The sequence below is a fragment of the Pseudophryne corroboree genome, chromosome 10, assembly GCF_028390025.1.
Source record: "Pseudophryne corroboree isolate aPseCor3 chromosome 10, aPseCor3.hap2, whole genome shotgun sequence".
NCBI classification, from domain to species: Eukaryota; Metazoa; Chordata; class Amphibia; order Anura; family Myobatrachidae; genus Pseudophryne; species Pseudophryne corroboree.
This window is the reverse complement of record NC_086453.1, coordinates 227,049,716-227,070,215: the sequence shown is the minus strand read 5'-3', so window position 1 is coordinate 227,070,215 and position 20,500 is coordinate 227,049,716. Positions and strand designations below refer to the sequence as shown.

Below are 20,500 nucleotides of genomic sequence, written 5' to 3'. Positions count from 1 at the left end.
CTGTGGCATTATCTGTCCAGCTAGTGGAGCCCGATGCTGGTGTTAAAAATACGGGGGACCCCTACTCGTTTTGTCCCCCGTATTTTTGGCACCAGCATCAGGCGCAGAGCCCGGTGCTGGTTTTAAAAATACGGGGGATCCCTGCCCGATTTTTCCCCTGCATTTTTAGAACCAGGACCAGCTCGATGAGCCCGAGGCTGGTTATGCTTTGGAGGGGGGACCCCACGCCATTTTTTTTTCGGGTTTTTCCCCGTTTTTTCCCGTTTTTTAAAATCGCGGTTAAATCCGCAAAATCGGCCGATTTTCGCCCGCGACTCTGGCGAATCCGTTTTTCATTGCATATGGTGAATTCCGGAAGCCACCTTCCGGAATTCACCTGGCGAATTTGGTCGAATTGAAAAAACGGCGATAATTGCCGCGATTTCGCCCGCTATTGCATATACCCCTATATGAGGGGAGAATGGATTGTTTTCTCATCATGGGTAAGGCCTTGTCCTCGGAGATAATCGGCCAGATCGTCCTAGCTTTCTTCATGAGTTCGGAACTGCTGGTGGAATAATCTTGTGTCCAAATAATTTTGTTCTGCACCGGATCTTTAGAGTGTTTCAATAACATTTGTTGTCTATCTAAGGCCAACACTTTACTTTTTGTTTCTTTCAATAACTTAAGATGATAACCCCGTTGTAGAAATTTAATCATCATCAAATCAATCTGAACTTCAGCATCTGTCCTACTGCTGCAGATGCGAAAAATTCTGAGAAATTGCCCATAGGGCAAGCCCCATTTCATCGACGGCGGGTGATGACTATCCGCATGCAATGCTGTATTTCGGTCAGTGTCCTTGAAGTACACAGAAGTGTGTAAATAATTGCCATCATCCTGATGAACTGCCACATCCAAAAAATGTATGTCAGTAAAACTCATTGTGTATGTGAATTTAATATCAGGATCTAACTGATTGATGTATGTTATGGCCTCAACAAATGACTCTTCTGACCCTGACCATAACATAAAAATATCGTCGATGTAGCGACAAAAAGCAAAAATTTGATTTGAGATCTCATTATTACCGAAAAATAAACATTTTTCAATGTCATACATGAAAATGTTGGCGAAGCTTGGGGCCACACATGACCCCATAGCACAGCCAGATGTCTGTGCATAGAACTTTCCATCAAAGACAAAATAATTTCTAGATAAGGTGAGTTCCAATAATGTCATGAAAAAATTGATGTCAGGTCCAGTGTAGTTGACATTATGTACCAGAAACCTACGGACCGCCTCCATACCTCTTTTTTGCGGAATGCTAGTATAGAGGCTGGTGACGTCAATGGTGCACATCAATTTTCTGTCAGGTAATGGAGAAAGGGATTGCAACAGTAGAAGAAACGCAGTGGTGTCCTTCAAAAAAGTGTGTTCTTTTTGCACTAAAGGTTGTAAATAAAAGTCTAAATATTGAGAAACCCCATAATATAGTGAGTCGCGGGCAGAAATGATAGGGCGACCCGGTGGTGAAGATGCATTCTTATGGAGTTTCGGGATCGTATACAACACAGGAATTTTAGGCCACTCTTGAGTCAGACTATCCTGTATGCTTTTGGTAATGAGATTATTGGAAACTGCTTCAGTCAGGATGTCATCTAATTCCTTTTTGTAAATCTTAGTGGGGTCCTGTTGTAATAGTTGGTATACCAAGGGTTCCGATAGTTGTCTGTATATTTCCGATTTGTACGTTTCCAAATCCTGCACTACAATGCCTCCACCCTTATCCGCGCAGCGGATCACGATGTCTTGATATCCCCCCAAATCGTGAAGTGCTTTTCTTTCAGCTGTAGATAAATTATGTGCAACTTCATTTATATTTTGGGAAATGGATTCCACAAAATGACTCATGTGGGAGGTGAAGATCTTAATGGCAGGGTTCGCAGATTGTGGATCAAAAGCTGATGGCTTATGTACAGGTGTAGGTTCATAGAGTTTTAAAGAGTCAGGACCAAAGAATTCTTTCAGGCGCACTCGCCGACTGAAATGATAAAGGTCTACTTGGCTGTTAAAGGAATCATAAATATTGGTTGGTACGTATGAAAGTCCTTTATTTAACACACGGATTTCATCCGTAGTCAGGATCCGTGTGGACAAGTTAAAGACTATGTTTTCTTGGCATACGTCTTTTTTTGCCCGCCTCGCCCACTGGCCGCCGCGACGGGTTGCTCTTTTTTTGAAGGGGCATTTTTGGCCCGGGTGGTTACCCCTAAAGGGGGTTTACGTGTTGAAGTAGACTTACTTGTTCCTTCTACCTCACTCGAAGAGTTACCTTCACTAGTATTTTCTGTTCCGGCGTCCGGGCGTCTACGGCTTCTGAATTTGGGTCTACGGTCTTGGGCACTTCCCCTGTGGTACGCCCAACTGTAGACTTTGAGCTCTGCATAGTCACGATCCACAGTTGCTCGCTTAGATATTTTAAACTGAATCAAGTCGGATCGATATTTGTCGACCTGGGTGGACAAATCAGCCAGCCAATCCTGTGAAGTATCAGCCTTGATGGACTCTAGATGCTGCTGTTCAAATTGTGCAATTTTTTCTCTGGTCAGATTAAGTTCCTTTCTGGACTCCTCTATCACCAACAAGATTAAATCATAAGAACACTTGTTGAGCACAGCTGCCCAACGTCTGCAAAAATCATTGTTGCACGTTGCGGGGGCCGCAACGTGCAAACCATCACCATGGTGATACACTAAAACAAAAAATAAAAAATAAAATAGATGCATGACACCTCCGTGAAGGGGATCATTATGCAAGACCCGGTGAAGCATTGAATATAGCACATGCATGGGGTGACTTTATCTGATTATTTCAGAGACAAAAAAATCCCTAGGGGATTTAGAATCCGTAATATTCCGACTATTGGACGTTATAACAATGATTTTTGCAGACGTTGGGCAGCTGTGCTCAACAAGTGTTCTTATGATTTAATCTTGTTGGTGATAGAGGAGTCCAGAAAGGAACTTAATCTGACCAGAGAAAAAATTGCACAATTTGAACAGCAGCATCTAGAGTCCATCAAGGCTGATACTTCACAGGATTGGCTGGCTGATTTGTCCACCCAGGTCGACAAATATCGATCCGACTTGATTCAGTTTAAAATATCTAAGCGAGCAACTGTGGATCGTGACTATGCAGAGCTCAAAGTCTACAGTTGGGCGTACCACAGGGGAAGTGCCCAAGACCGTAGACCCAAATTCAGAAGCCGTAGACGCCCGGACGCCGGAACAGAAAATACTAGTGAAGGTAACTCTTCGAGTGAGGTAGAAGGAACAAGTAAGTCTACTTCAACACGTAAACCCCCTTTAGGGGTAACCACCCGGGCCAAAAATGCCCCTTCAAAAAAAGAGCAACCCGTCGCGGCGGCCAGTGGGCGAGGCGGGCAAAAAAAGACGTATGCCAAGAAAACATAGTCTTTAACTTGTCCACACGGATCCTGACTACGGATGAAATCCGTGTGTTAAATAAAGGACTTTCATACGTACCAACCAATATTTATGATTCCTTTAACAGCCAAGTAGACCTTTATCATTTCAGTCGGCGAGTGCGCCTGAAAGAATTCTTTGGTCCTGACTCTTTAAAACTCTATGAACCTACACCTGTACATAAGCCATCAGCTTTTGATCCACAATCTGCGAACCCTGCCATTAAGATCTTCACCTCCCACATGAGTCATTTTGTGGAATCCATTTCCCAAAATATAAATGAAGTTGCACATAATTTATCTACAGCTGAAAGAAAAGCACTTCACGATTTGGGGGGATATCAAGACATCGTGATCCGCTGCGCGGATAAGGGTGGAGGCATTGTAGTGCAGGATTTGGAAACGTACAAATCGGAAATATACAGACAACTATCGGAACCCTTGGTATACCAACTATTACAACAGGACCCCACTAAGATTTACAAAAAGGAATTAGATGACATCCTGACTGAAGCAGTTTCCAATAATCTCATTACCAAAAGCATACAGGATAGTCTGACTCAAGAGTGGCCTAAAATTCCTGTGTTGTATACGATCCCGAAACTCCATAAGAATGCATCTTCACCACCGGGTCGCCCTATCATTTCTGCCCGCGACTCACTATATTATGGGGTTTCTCAATATTTAGACTTTTATTTACAACCTTTAGTGCAAAAAGAACACACTTTTTTGAAGGACACCACTGCGTTTCTTCTACTGTTGCAATCCCTTTCTCCATTACCTGACAGAAAATTGATGTGCACCATTGACGTCACCAGCCTCTATACTAGCATTCCGCAAAAAAGAGGTATGGAGGCGGTCCGTAGGTTTCTGGTACATAATGTCAACTACACTGGACCTGACATCAATTTTTTCATGACATTATTGGAACTCACCTTATCTAGAAATTATTTTGTCTTTGATGGAAAGTTCTATGCACAGACATCTGGCTGTGCTATGGGGTCATGTGTGGCCCCAAGCTTCGCCAACATTTTCATGTATGACATTGAAAAATGTTTATTTTTCGGTAATAATGAGATCTCAAATCAAATTTTTGCTTTTTGTCGCTACATCGACGATATTTTTATGTTATGGTCAGGGTCAGAAGAGTCATTTGTTGAGGCCATAACATACATCAATCAGTTAGATCCTGATATTAAATTCACATACACAATGAGTTTTACTGACATACATTTTTTGGATGTGGCAGTTCATCAGGATGATGGCAATTATTTACACACTTCTGTGTACTTCAAGGACACTGACCGAAATACAGCATTGCATGCGGATAGTCATCACCCGCCGTCGATGAAATGGGGCTTGCCCTATGGGCAATTTCTCAGAATTTTTCGCATCTGCAGCAGTAGGACAGATGCTGAAGTTCAGATTGATTTGATGATGATTAAATTTCTACAACGGGGTTATCATCTTAAGTTATTGAAAGAAACAAAAAGTAAAGTGTTGGCCTTAGATAGACAACAAATGTTATTGAAACACTCTAAAGATCCGGTGCAGAACAAAATTATTTGGACACAAGATTATTCCACCAGCAGTTCCGAACTCATGAAGAAAGCTAGGACGATCTGGCCGATTATCTCCGAGGACAAGGCCTTACCCATGATGAGAAAACAATCCATTCTCCCCTCATATAGACGGGGTAGGAATTTGAAAGATATAGTGGTACACAACGATATCACCCACTTTACCCCAGTTAAACCCACCCATTTTCTGTCTCGTAAACCTGGTAATTTCAGGTGCTTAGGATGCACTACTTGTAGTGCACTAGAGGTTGGAGATACATTTAGACATCCACGATCTGGGAAGATGTTCAAGATAAAGTTTCCCCTAACATGTACAAGTCGTTATGTTGTCTATTATATCCGTTGCCCATGTGGAAAATTCTATGTGGGCAAAACAACTAGGCAATTTAAGGAGAGAATAGCCCTACACCGTTCTGCGATACGAGCAGCATTGGACGGCAAAGGGTCGGAACAACCGGTGGCTAGACATTTCAAGGAATGCCAGCATAGTCTAGCCACCATTAAATATAAAATGATTGATTGGATACCTCCCAACATCAGGGGTGGTAATCGTGGACGTCAATTGCTTCAGCGGGAGTCCAGATGGATCCATTGTCTTCAGACTGTTCGACCACATGGTCTTAATGAAATTTTGTCTTTTTCTAGCTTTTTAGGATAATTGTATTTACAGTATTCTTTTATGTTTGTTTAGAGCAGATTTGCACACGGCATGTTATTAACTATGGGATGTATAGCTTTATGCTATACATCATTATCTATTGGATTTACATTAATCTTCAAATATATTTGATCTCTATAAATTACAGCCGTTTGCATAAATGCTCTATTATGTGCTATATTCAATGCTTCACCGGGTCTTGCATAATGATCCCCTTCACGGAGGTGTCATGCATCTATTTTATTTTTTATTTTTTGTTTTAGTGTATCACCATGGTGATGGTTTGCACGTTGCGGCCCCCGCCCCCAAGTGATGCCGGTCCGTAGGCGCCGACGGGAGCCAGTGACGTCATCGGTCCACGACGGGTGCGGGAGCGCACAGTCAGCACGAGGTTGGGGTAAGGTATAAATGTTTGTTATAGTACCTGTATCTGGTTGTCTTGAAAAAAGAAGTAAATTCTGAAACGTTGACAATCCACCAGCTTCAGCTGTCTGTCTGTTGAATATATTCAAGTCTCCGTGAGTGCCGTCCAGCTGGTTCATTTGTATATATATATATATATATATATAAAAATATATATATATATATATATATATATATATATATATATATATATATATATATAAAAATATATATATATATATATATATATATGTCGCACAGAATATACAATTTGGTGTTTTTCCTGTGTTTTTCAGTCGCCTCATACCGCTTAAATCCTGTGTTCTGGGTCCTGTATTTGCTGTCACATTACATAGGGGGTTATTTGCAGGTATTGTGTTTGTCTGGCTATATTGTACAGTTACGCCCTAAGGCTACATTCCTTATAATGTCTGCCTCACAGGGCGGGAATTCCGCGGACGCTTCTGCATCCTGCAGTACTGGCGCCACGGATTTACCTGAGGGAGAAGTTTTAGCTGTTGGTTCAGGTACTGAGTGTCATACACCCAGTCAACCTGCAGCACCTGTGGCCAATCAGGACCCACCTTGGGCAGCGTTCTCAAGTATGCTGACTACACTTGTGACACGTCTTACACCCCCTGTGGGATCTCCTGTGCCATTGCAGCCACATATTGTCCCTGTAGTTAATCCGCCCTGGGCGGATACTCAGTCTACCCAATTACAACAATTAAATCAATCTTTGTTTAGACAAAAGTCTACCCCACGCCCCTGTGGGGCCAAGGTGTCATCTAAATGGGCCATTTCTTCCTCACAATCTACTAATATTTCGGATAATTCTTCCGATGAGGTTGGGGAATATACTGATCCGTCAGACACTGATACAGTTGCTTCTGATGAAGAATCTACAACACAGGTGGTTGTTCCTGACCTAGTGGAGGTTATTAAGCTAATTCTTCAAATAGATGATGACATTGAGCCTACTACTTTGTCTAAGAAACCTGATAAGTTCAAACGTCAGAAGGTTGCTAAAGTAGTCTTATCACATTCTGACCATTTAATTGACATACGTCAAGAATCCTGGTCGTCTCCGCCTGTGGTCTCTCATGACGCCCGTCTAGTGGTGTCATCTACTCTGCCTGTCACCACTGTCACTTCACTAAAAGAACCGACGGATAAGCGTGTGGAGGGATGCCTGAAGTCTATTTTCTCACAGGTCCTGTACATAGACCCACTATGGCAGCCTCCTGGGCTGCGAAAGGAATTGAAGCATGGGTTCAGGCAATTGAGGATGAGCTGCCTTAGGTTTTTTTGACTCTGCCAGACAATATCTGTCTTTTAATACCACCCACTATATTCAGGAGGCAGCCTCTGATGCAGGTGTCGAATTATGTGGTTGAAGATCTAGAAGGTGGACCTAGACTCCAAAAGGATCTTGGAGGTGCTCCCTTTTAAAGGAGACATCCTGTTTGGGGAGAATCTGAACAAGATTGTAACTGACTTTGCTACTGCCAAGACTGCTTGTCTCCCAAATACTAATCCTTCTGCTCCGAAGGCTAAGAGTACCACCTTTCATTCCTTTTGACCTCCGGGGAAAGCAAAGGGTCAAGCATATCAGCGACAGGCACCTGCTTCCAAAACCACTAAGCCTAAATCTAAACAATCCTGGGCCGCCCGTCAGCCTGCTTCCAAACAAGACAAGCCTGCTACATGACGGGGCCGGCCTCCCCCTGGGGGACCCCACGGTGGGAGGCCGACTTCTGCTGTTCGACTAGGCCTGGTTAAAGACCACTTCGGACGCCTGGGTGCGGGAAGTTGTCTCACACGGGTACGCAGTCTTTCAAGAGAAGTCCCCCTCGCCAGTTTTGCACAACTGTTATCCCTGCGGATCCGTTAAAAGCGCAAGCTCTACACTTGGTTGTACAATCCCTCCTGGAAATAGGAGTGGTAGTGCCGGTACCTGTCTCAGAGAGGCAGGGGATACTATTCGACCCTGTTTCTAGTTCCGAAGCCAAATGTGTCCTTCCGGCCTATACTCGACCTCAAATCATTAAACAAATTTGTGAGCGTGTCCAAATTCCGTATGGAAACTCTGCGCTCTATTGTACTGGCCATGGAACACGAAGACTATATGGTATCCCTGGACATACAGGATGCCTACCTGCATATTCCTATTGCCATGTCACATCAGCAGTATCTGCGGTTTGCTATTGGCAACCTACATTATCAATTCCAGGCTCTGCCATTTGGATTGACCACGTCCCCTCGGATATTCACCAAGGTAATGGCCGTGATGACTGCTCATCTCCGTCGTTAGGAAATCAGGATCCTGCCGTATCTGGACAACTTGCTTATCCTGGCGAACTCCCATGACGGTCCAATTCCTACTAGCCCACAGGTGGCTCATCAACTGGAAAAAGTCCTTGTTGGTCCCTGCTCGGAGCAGGGTGCTCATTGGGGGCACTACTGGACACACACAGCCAACAATTGTTTCTGTCTCCAGAGAAAATCCTGAAACTTCAGTACAGGATCAAATATTTCCTCTCTCGCCCAAGATTATCGATACACTCGGCGATGCAAGTACTAGGCCTCATGGTGTCGGCTTTTGACATGGTAGAGTACGCTCAATTTCACTCTTGCCCTCTGCATAGGTTAATCCTTTCCAAGTGGGATGGCCTGCCTCATCGGATCAGGTCTCAAATTATCTCCTTGACTCTGGAGGTTCGTCTGTCACTGAGCTGGTGGCTACAGGACCAACAGTTGAGCAGGGGCCGTCCCTTCTGGATCTCTAACTGGGTCTTCCTGACAACGGATGCCAGTCTGTGGGGTTGGGGCGCAGTGTTGGAGCAACGCTCTCTCCAGGGTCGGTGGATTAGGGAGGAATCTCTCCTCTCGATCAACATTCTGGAATTGCAGGCAGGGTTCAATGCGTTGACACTGGCCCTGCCTCTAGTACAGAACAGGCCTGTTCAAGTACAATCCGACAACACCACCATGGTGGCGTACATACATCATCAAGGCGGCACTCGAAGCCGCATGGCAATGTTGGAAATATCAAAATTCTCAGTTGGGTGGAATGCCATCTGCCAGCAATATCGGCAGTGTTCATCCCCGGAGTCCTCAACTGGGAAGCGGATTTCCTCAGTCGTCCGGACCTTCACGCCGGAGAGTGGAGTCTTCATCCGAAAGTCTCTCTCAACGCCTAGTGGACAAGTGGGGCTACCGGATGTAGACCTGATGGCGTCTCGACACAATCACAAGGTTCCAGTCTTCGGATCAAGGACAAGGGATCCTCGAGCAGCATTCGTGGATGCACTTGCAATTCCATGGAACTTTCGGCTGCCAAACGTGTTCCCTCCAGTGGCACTCCTGCCCAGGGTTCTACAGAAGTTCAAGCAAGAAAGAGGAATACTACTTTATAGTCGCTTCAGCGTGTCCCAGACGGCATTTGTTCTCAGACCTGCAGGGTCTGTCGTTAGAGCGTCCTCTTCTACTTCAACGCCCAGACCTCCTCGTTCGGGGGCCCTTGTGTCTGTCCGGACCTGGCCAGACTGGCTTTGACGGCATGGCTCTTGAAGCTTCACTCCTGAGGGCCAAGGGATTCTCAGAGGCGGTTATTCAAGCTATGTTGAAGGCCCGCAAGCCGGCTTCTGCACGGATTTATTACAGGGTCTGGAACTCTTACTTCACATGGTGTGCTGCTAAGAATTATGATGCCTGTTCGTTCAGTACTTCTAGGCTTTTGTCTTAACTGCAACAAGGCCTAGATCTAGGCCTTCGTCTGGCCTCCCTCAAGGTTAATATATCTTCCTTGTCGGTGTGATTTCAGAGGAAAATTACGTCTATTCCTGACGTTCATACTTTCACTCTGCGTGTTACGGATTCAGCCTCCCTAAGTCCCTCCTGTGGCTCCATGGGATCTCTTGTAGTCTTAAATGCCCTACAAGATTTATAAATTTATAAATACCCATTTGAACCTCTTGAGTCTGTGGATCTTAAATGTCTTACACTTAAGGTCGTGTTTTTACTGGCTGTTGCCTCTGCTAGGAGGGTGTCTGACAGGCACCTTGTTCTATCGTCCACCCTTTCTGATTTTTCACCGTGACTGGGCAGTTCTTAAAACTCGCCCTTGTTATCTACCTAAGGTGGTATCATCTTTTCATCTTAACCAAGAGATTGTGGTTCCGGCCTTTCTCTCTTCTGGTTTGTCCTCAAAAGTGCGGTCTTTGGATGTGTTATGGGCCCTCCGTATTTACGTAGAGCGGACTGCCTCTCTCTGGAGGTCAGATACCCTTTTTATACTTTTTGGTTTTCACAAACGTGGCTGGCCTGCGAATAAGCAAACCCTGGCCAGATGGATTAGAATGGTGATTGCACAAGCTAATGACAGGCTGGTATTCCAGCTCCTGCTGCTATCAAAGCCCATTCTACCCGGTATGTTGGACCTTCTTGGGTGGCCCACCGAGGCGCGTCCACTGAACAATTGTGCAAGGCGGCTATGTGGTCGTCTGTGAACACGTTCATCAGGTTCTATGCCTTTGATACTTCTGCCTCCCAGGATGCTTCCTTTGGACGCCGGGTTCTTGTGCCCGCTACAGTGCATCCCCTCCCATGAGGAACTGCTTTAGAACATCACCGATGTTATTCCCTGTAGAATACCACTGTACCCCACTGCAGAAAAGGAGATTTATGGTAGACTTATCATAGTTAAATCTCTTTCTGCGAGGTACGCTGGATTCCACAGGGCGCCCACCCTGACACACTTAGCTTCTTTGGGTTTGTATGGCATTAGCCGCTTGTCCCTTCTCCTGTCGTGAGAATGTGGTTCTATGTGACTAACATCTACCATCTCTCTTACCTGCATTGGCCTGATAACTGAAACTGAGCTCCAGTGCCTGGAGGCGTGGTTATAGAGGAAGTGGTGCAATGCATCCTGGGAACAGTCAAAGCTTTAGCCTGTTGGTGCCTCGGATCAAGATTCAACTCTACACCCTGATGTTATGCCCTGTGGAATCTAGTGTACCTCGCAGAAAGAGAGTTAACTATGGTAAGTCTACCATAAATCTCCTTTTCTTGTCTAGTGTGTATGGGGCTTTAAAGTTAACATCCATCATTTGCATCGTGTTGTAAAATTTACATCATAACACATTCATTTTTCATTGTGAATATGGTAAAAATGTAATATTACATCCGTGCCACACAAAAGGTTATGTTAAATGTTATTTGTCATCAGTGAATATTGGGACCAGTTGATGCATGGTTGTCTTTTGATTGCATTTTCCAATATACTTGGTAGGATCATTATCTGCCATCAAGGTTCATTTTAGGTCACAGGTGAAAATATTTGCCAGATACCAATATCTAATGCTGGTCACGCTATCAAATGGCTGTTGATGGTAATGTGTATTCCTTTGTGCAGCAAGCGATTGCTCTGTGGAGCACTGGGGAGGAAACCGTCAGGGTTGTAGCATTCTTGGTGCTGAATAAGATCTGCAGACACAGGAAGGACTCCTATCTTAACCCAGTTCTGAAGGTAAGAAACTCAGGGGTTGCCCACAGGAACAATTCAGATTCTGGTTACTATTAATATGGCACATTCTGGAAAAAAAGCTAGAATTTGATTAGTTGCTATGGGAGATGCCTGCACTTCAGTAAATTTACCTCTCTGCTTTTTAGTTTGTATGCTGCATCTTCTTTAGGTTATTAATCTGGTATTTATGTTTTGTGCATTGTAGGTGTTGTATATTGGCCATCAAACATGCAGCCCTTTAGTCAAGATATCATCTTGCTTGGGCTTAGCTTTTCTCCCAGCAATTGGTATATTACCATTCAATAGTTTGCAGAATAACTATAATTATGAATAAAGTTTTTTTTTCTTGAGAACACATCATGTTTCATTGTGGCTAATGCTTATTCTCTTCTACACCTTGTGGTTGATTATTTGCTGAATATTAGGCTGACGCTTGCAGCACTGGCCATCAGTGGATAGACTAATGACTTGTAGACCTACACAAAGGTGTTATGTCACACCACAAAATTCATGCATGTTAATATTGCCTATGTTACTATAGCCATATGTTAACTTTTGAAAATCTGTGTTTATTGGTGAACAATTAAATCTTGACTTTAATAGAACAATACTCATGAATTTAATCTCCCACCTCCAGAAAATGTACATCTCGTATGTGAAGAATTCTAAATTCACATCTCCCAACGTCCTGCCAATGATCAACTTCATGCAGCGTACTCTAACTGAAATGTACGCCCTGGATGTCCAGGCCTCATACCAGCACGTATTTATATACATCAGACAGCTAGCTATCCATCTGCGGACTGCCATGACTCTTAAAAAGAAGGTGAGGTGAAAAGTGTGCATATTAGCAGTGTCAAAGGTGTTGGTCCTGTACCTGATTTGAAAGGAGGAAAACTCCTCCTTTTACTAAAATAAAGTATTTGATACAACCACTTGCCAGCTGCATATGTTTTAGCTGGTTCTAGCATTCAGGTGTCTAATGCTGGAGAAACAAGGCCCACTGCATTAATGGCTTTAGCAACAGTGCCATCTAGAGCCTGTTATTGGGTAATTCATATGGCAACAAGCTAAATATACAAATTATTATTATTATTATTATTATTATCCTTTATATGGCGCCACAGTAGTAATGATACAAATTAATTTGGCAGTTACACCATCTTTCAAACCGTTCTCTACAAAAATGTATAACGTGAATAATTATACTTACACAAAGTACGTTTCACCTGTACTCTCCTGTGCAACTGGTAGTAATGTCCGGGTTGTGTGTGTTTGTATATTTGGTATATTGGTATTTAATGTGTATGTGTAAAACTCTTCAAATACTCGAGTTTAATGTTTACATTTCTACTCTCAACTTACTATATTACACGTTATGGGGATATTTAAAATCACATTCTTAATTTCATCACTGATTATACGGTAATAATTTCAGTTTTACATGTACAGAGCTTGCTAAATTGAAACACACCTTTTTTGTCTTCAAGGAAAAAAAATTCTGTAATTAAAACTGGTTGTTGATGAAGTTCTGAAATTTTTATATATACTTATTTTGCCTTGTTTTAAGTGCTGTGACACAGTTTGTTTAATATAAGTACTTTTTATATTTTTTTTAAACCTTTGTATACGGGCATTCTCAGTGGCTAAAGGCACTGACTGCTAAACAATAATTCTATGTGCATCTTCACAATATAAGGTACCCTGAACATCACTAGTTTTACCGCTTACCTCTATGCTGTGCAAGATAACACTGCGATGTTCCGTTCTAGTAAGGCACATCATAGCCATTGCACTTAATTGAATTAGCACCAAAAAGTGCAGTTGGACTTTGTTCTTATTCTGCTGAAAGCTGTGCATGGTGTTATGAGATATACAGTTGGTATGATACTTGCCATGGGCTGTGTCCTGTCAGGCATTCAGTGAGAGCTATGGGGGAGATGGCAGGTGGCTGTGCCCTGTCAGGTAGCCAGTGAGAGCTGTGTTTAGAAATGGCACAGGGATATGTCCTGTCCGGAACCAGTGAGCTGTGTGCCAGATAGTGGCAGACTGGCTACGTCCAGTCAGGTAGCAAGTGAGATCTGTGAGGGAAAGTTTCAGGGGTCTGTATACTGGCAGGTAGACAGTGTGAGCTGTAAGGAGAGGTTGCAGGGGGAGGTGTCCTGTCAGGCAGGTGAGAGAAGATGGCAGGTGTCTTGGGCTAAACAGACATTAGTTGCATTTTATACTTGCATGGTGGGGAAATCTTGAATCACTAGGATTTCTAGTCCAGTAACACCTCTGCAGATGATATGTTTGATTCTTCTTCATTTACATCAAAACTCCAGACTAAGAGCCCCACTTGTCATCTGCAGTGAAGAGCTGTAAAACAAAAACTCCTCACCAGTAATCCGTTACATTTGGGAGTCAGTGAAGGGGGCGCGGAACAGCGATACAGTCTCGCCAGTGCGATTACATCACTGAGGATGATGGTGCTTCATTACACACAGAATTATTTTTTTATGTAATGCTCTCCGTCTGCCCACCTGCAGATCAGGGATCACCCTTGTTTGAAAAGGCAGGGGGGAATGAGTACCCTTTTTCTAATTACATTCTTACTGAAGTTATGGTCCTGTAATCCGTGTGATCACAAGACAATATCCCCCTACACGCCAGGAAAACTAGGGAATTCCAGGGATGGAAGAAGCTCTTCACCAACCTCGCTTGCATTAATTTAGGGGCTTTCACTTTTAAACAAAGTGGTTGTGTCGATGAGGATCATTGTTCAATTTTAACAAATTCAACTCAGATTTTTATTATATATGATAAGCCACATAGCTTATTGGCCAGACATACACACACACACACACACACACACACACACACACACACACATACACACACACACACTACCATTCTTTACTATTATGCTACGCACTGTCTGGCTGTAGGATTGTATAATGGAAACTCTCTTAATTGGATCGAGACAACTAAAGACTTCTCAATCAGCAGCTCAGACAGCTCCTCATAAGCCAATTATTTGTCCCCATATGTGCTGTCTTTAGTGCATATTGTTGGGTACAGAAAACCAGTCCCTGTTCTAGATGCTTACAATCCACAATGGAGGTAATTCCAAGTTGATCGCAGCAGGATATTTTTTAGCAGTTGGGCAAAACCATGTGCACTGCAGGGGGGGCTTTATATAACATTTGCAGAGAGTTAGATTTGGGTGGGTTATTTTTTTTCTGTGCTGGGTAAATACTGGCTGCTTTATTTTTACACTGCAATTTAGATTGCAGATTGAACATACCCCACCCAAATCTAACTCTCTCTCTCTGCATGTTATATCTGCCTCCCCTGCAGTGCACATGGTTTTGCCCAACTGCTAAAAAATTTCCTGCTGCGATCAACTTGGAATTACCCCTAATATCCATGTAACCTCTTTCCACAACTACTGTTAATGTCATGGTAAAGATGGCAGGCCAGTCCGCAGCACCATCGGCTCATTCCTTCTCCCATAGTTCCTGGCAGCTCGGGGCTATAGCTTCAGGCCTGGAGTTGTGCTGGTAGTTCTTCCTAACATTGGATCCTCCATGCAGGATTGGAGTGTTTCATTATAGGATTTTATATATGTTTTCATAATGATAAATGCAGCACTCCTTCAAAGTAAAGATGAGCCAGGCCTCATCACAAAAGCTTACAATAAGATCCCAGGATATTCTGTTAGTATAAAAATAGAGTAAATGTATTCATGCTGAGAACGCCACTGTTGGGTAAGGGCTGCCAGCCTACCCTATTGTGTGCAGTTATCTGTAAGCTAATGAGGGCTCCCTGCTGGTTCTCACTCATTAGATGGAGGAATCAGCCGCAAAACACTGTAAACATGATGGGGGACCTTCTGTATTGCTGGCTTGTTACTTGCTTATATTACGGTGTGCTGGTCCCACTGCACAAGGGGTTATAATGCTATGTAGGGTGTAATACCTTGCTGCCTCATTGGAGATACAGCCTTTATATACTAGTAATAAGCTTTTTACTTCATCTCTTTTCTAATGACCAGTATATTCACTTCATCTGTCCTTTATAGTAATTTCCAATCATGTTTCTGTAATATGTAACGTATCGCATGTTAACAAACAAGCTGCCAGAAATTGGCACAAGAATATATATCAAGCACTGTATATAAAATGTATTTCTTCCCATACAGGGGGCTTATCAGTCAGTATATAATTGGCAATACGTTCACTGTCTGTATCTGTGGTGCAGGGTGCTGAGTACAATCCACCCTAATGAGGTACTGGAGCCTCTCATTTATCCTTTGGTCCAAGTAATTACCGGATGCATCAGGTAGGAACCATTAAAATATTACATTTATATAATGGTTATTCTGAGTATTTTGCGGTTATATTCTCTTAATAGCCACCATCACTTAAAGGGGTTTTCTACCGTCAGAGGACTTTAATTTCTGGACTAATGTGTGCCTTTCTATCTAGACTCTGTGATATTAAATTGATGTAACATGAATGTTGTCACCCCTTTTAAGTTTTGGTTATTTGCAGTCACCACTAATAAACTGATAGTATGATTGGAACTCCTTGGTTGTAGCTTACATATTATCTACTGAAGGCGCTCACTCACTCAGATCAGCAGCTAGGGTTCTCTCCTTTCTTTCTAAGCACCCCTTGTTTCTACAATTACCTCCATGTCTACATCTGGAACCAGTGTACCAAATGTCTCCATATTATTTATTAGGTTTTTTGTTTTTGTTTCTCTGACGTCCTAAGTGGATGCTGGGGACTCCGTCAGGACCATGGGGAATAGCGGCTCCGCAGGAGACAGGGCACAAAAGTAAAAGCTTTAGGATCAGGTGGTGTGCACTGGCTCCTCCCCCTATGACCCTCCTCCAAGCCTCAGTTAGGTTTTTGTGCCCGGCCGAGAAGGGTGCAATCTAGGTGGCTCTCCTAAAGAGCTGCTTAGAGTAAAAGTTTTATTAGGTTTCTTATTTTCAGTGAGTCCTGCTGGCAACAGGCTCACTGCAACGAGGGACTTAGGGGAGAAGAAGTGAACTCACCTGCGTGCAGGATGGATTGGCTTCTTAGGCTACTGGACACTAGCTCCAGAGGGACGATCACAGGTACAGCCTGGATGGGTCACCGGAGCCGCGCCGCCGACCCCCTTGCAGATGCTGAAGAGAGAAGAGGTCCTGAAATCGGCGGCTGAAGACTTCTCAGTCTTCATGAGGTAGCGCACAGCACTGCAGCTGTGCGCCATTGCTCTCAGCACACTTCACACCAACGGTCACTGAGGGTGCAGGGCGCTGGGGGGGGGCGCCCTGGGCAGCAATGAAAGTACCTATACTGGCTAAAAATACATCACATATAGCCTCTGGGGCTATATGGATGTATTTAACCCCTGCCAGGTTGTCAGAAAAACGGGAGAAGAAGCCCGCCGAAAAGGGGGCGGGGCCTATTCTCCTCAGCACACAGCGCCATTTTCCCTCACAGAACTGCTGGTGGGAAGGCTCCCAGGCTCTCCCCTGCACTGCACTACAGAAACAGGGTTAAAACAGAGAGGGGGGGCACTTATTTGGCGATATGATTATATATTAAGATGCTATAAGGGAAAACACTTATATAAAGGTTGTCCCTGTATAATTATAGCGTTTTGGTGTGTGCTGGCAAACTCTCACTCTGTCTCCCCAAAGGGCTAGTGGGGTCCTGTCCTCTATCAGAGCATTCCCTGTATGTGTGCTGTGTGTCGGTACGTGTGTGTCGACATGTATGAGGACGATGTTGGTGAGGAGGCGGAGCAATTGCCTGTAATGGTGATGTCACTCTCTAGGGAGTCGACACCGGAATGGATGGCTTATTTAGGGAATTACGTGATAATGTCAACACGCTGCAAGGTCGGTTGACGACATGAGACGGCCGGCAAACAAATTAGTACCTGTCCAGGCGTCTCAAACACCGTCAGGGGCTTTAAAACGCCCATTTACCTCAGTCGGTCGACACAGACACGGACACTGACTCCAGTGTCGACGGTGAAGAAACAAACATATTTTCCTTTAGGGCCACACGTTACATGTTAAGGGCAATGAAGGAGGTGTTACATATTTCTGATACTACAAGTACCACAAAAAAGGGTATTATGTGGGGTGTGAAAAAACTACCTGTAGTTTTTCCTGAATCAGATAAATTAAATGAAGTGTGTGATGATGCGTGGGTTTCCCCCGATAGAAAATTATTGGCGGTATACCCTTTCCCGCCAGAAGTTAGGGCGCGTTGGGAAACACCCCTTAGGGTGGATAAGGCGCTCACACGCTTATCAAAACAAGTTTCGTTACCGTCTCAAGATACGGCCGCCCTCAAGGAGCCAGCTGATAGGAGGCTGGAAAATATCCTAAAAAGTATATACACACATACTGGTGTTATACTGCGACCAGCGATCGCCTCAGCCTGGATGTGCAGCGCTGGGGTGGCTTGGTCGGATTCCCTGACTGAAAATATTGATACCCGTGACAGGGACAGTATTTTATTGACTATAGAGCATTTAAAGGATGCATTTCTATATATGCGAGATGCACAGAGGGATATTTGCACTCTGGCATCAAGAGTAAGTGCGATGTCCATATCTGCCAGAAGATGTTTATGGACACGACAGTGGTCAGGTGATGCAGATTCCAAACGGCACATGGAAGTATTGCCGTATAAAGGGGAGGAGTTATTTGGGGTCGGTCCATCGGACCTGGTGGCCACGGCAACAGCTGGAAAATCCACCTTTTTTACCCCAAGTCACATCTCAGCAGAAAAAGACACCGTCTTTTCAGCCTCAGTCCTTTCGTCCCCATAAGGGCAAGCGGGCAAAAGGCCAGTCATATCTGCCCAGGGATAGAGGAAAGGGAAGAAGACTGCAGCAGGCAGCCCATTCCCAGGAACAGAAGCCTTCCACCGCTTCTACCAAGTCCTCAGCATGACGCTGGGGCCGTACAAGCGGACTCAGGTGCGGTGGGGGGTCGTCTCAAGAGTTTCAGCACGCAGTGGGCTCACTCGCAAGTGGACCCCTGGAGCCTACAAGTAGTATCCCAGGGGTACAGATTGGAAATTCGAGACGTCTCCCCCTCGCAGGTTCCTGAAGTCTGCTTTACCAACGTCTCCCTCCGACAGGGAGGCAGTATTGGAAACAATTCACAAGCTGTATTCCCAGCAGGTGATAATCAAAGTACCCCTCCTACAACAAGGAAAGGGGTATTATTCCACACTATATTGTGGTACTGAAGCCAGACGGCTCGGTGAGACCTATTCTAAATCTGAAATATTTGAACACTTACATACAAAGGTTCAAATCAAGATGGAGTCACTCAAAGCAGTGATAGCGAACCAGGAAGAAGGGGACTATATGGTGTCCCTGGACATCAGGGATGCTTACCTCCATGTCCCAATCTACCCTTCTCACCAAGGGTACCTCAGGTTCGTGGTACAGAACTGTCACTATCAGTTTCAGACGCTGCCGTTTGGATTGTCCACGGCACCCCGGGTCTTTACCAAGGTAATGGCCGAAATGATGATTCTTCTTCAAAGAAAATGGACGATCTCCTAATAAGGGCAAGGTCCAGAGAACAGTTGGAGGTCGGAGTAGCACTATCTCAAGTAGTTCTACGACAGCACGGGTGGATTCTAATTATTCCAAAATCGCAGCTGTTTCCGACGACACGTCTGCTGTTCCTAGGGATGATTCTGGACACAGTCCAGAAAAGGGTGTTTCTCCCGGAGAAGAAAGCCAGGGAGTTATCCGAGCTAGTCAGGAACCTCCTAAAACCAGGAAAAGTGTCAGTGCATCATTGCACAAGGGTCCTGGGAAAAATGGTGGCTTCTTACGAAGCGATTCCATTCGGCAGATTTCACGCAAGAACTTTTCAGTGGGATCTGCTGGAAAAATGGTCCGGATCGCATCTTCAGATGCATCAGCGGATAACCCTGTCTCCAAGGACAAGGGTGTTTCTTCTGCGGTGGCTGCAGAGTGCTCATCTATTAAAGGGCCGCAGATTCGGCATTCAGGACTGGGTCCTGGTGACCACGGATGCCAGCCTGAGAGGCTGGGGAGCAGTCACACAGGGAAAAAATTTCCAGGGAGTGTGATATAGTCTGGAGACTTCTCTCCACATAAATATACTGGAGCTAAGGGCAATTTACAATGCTCTAAGCTTAGCAAGACCTCTGCTTCAAGGTCAGCCGGTATTGATCCAGTGGGACAACATCACGGCAGTCGCCCACGTAAACAGACAGGGCGGCACAAGAAGCAGGAGGGCAATGGCAGAAACGTCCCGCCTGAACAAAAAACTGGACAGGTATTGCGCCAGGTCAAGAGACCCTCAGGCAATAGCTGTGGACGTTCTGGTAACACCGTGGGTGTACCAGTCGGTGTATGTGTTCCCTCCTCTGCTTCTCATACCCAAGGTACTGAGAATTATAAGACGTAGAGGAGTAAGAACTATACTCGTGGCTCCGGATTGGCCAAGAAGGACTTGGTACCCGGAACTTCAAGAAATGCTCACAGAGGACTCATGGCCTCTGCCGCTAAGAAGGGACTTGCTTCAGCAAGTACCATGTCTGTTCCAAGACTTACCGCGGCTGCGTTTGACGGCATGGCGGTGGAACGCCGGATCCTAAGGGAAAAAGGCATTCCGGAAGAGGTCATTCCTACCCTGGTCAAAGCCAGGAAGGAGGTGATCGCACAACATTATCACCACATGTGGCGAAAATATGTTGCGTGGTGTGAGGCCAGGAAGGCCCCACGAAGAAATTTCAACTCGGTCGATTCCTGCATTTCCTGCAAACAGGAGTGTCTATGGGCCTCAAATTGGGGTCCATTAAGGTTCAAATTTCGGCCCT

General features: G+C 44.6%; 1 protein-coding gene across 5 annotated transcripts in view; it reads left to right on the top strand.

Annotated features, from left to right (window-relative positions):
• Positions 1–20,500, top strand: part of NOC2L (NOC2 like nucleolar associated transcriptional repressor) — a 160,617-nt gene that overhangs the window by 78,814 nt on the left and 61,303 nt on the right. For all 5 annotated transcript variants that reach the window (XM_063943126.1, XM_063943125.1, XM_063943128.1 and 2 more), the window contains exons 9-11: positions 11,523–11,636; positions 12,271–12,459; positions 15,820–15,959. In XM_063943126.1, the coding sequence (XP_063799196.1) occupies positions 11,523–11,636; positions 12,271–12,459; positions 15,820–15,959 (443 nt within the window). The remainder of the gene's footprint in view (positions 1–11,522; positions 11,637–12,270; positions 12,460–15,819; positions 15,960–20,500) is intronic.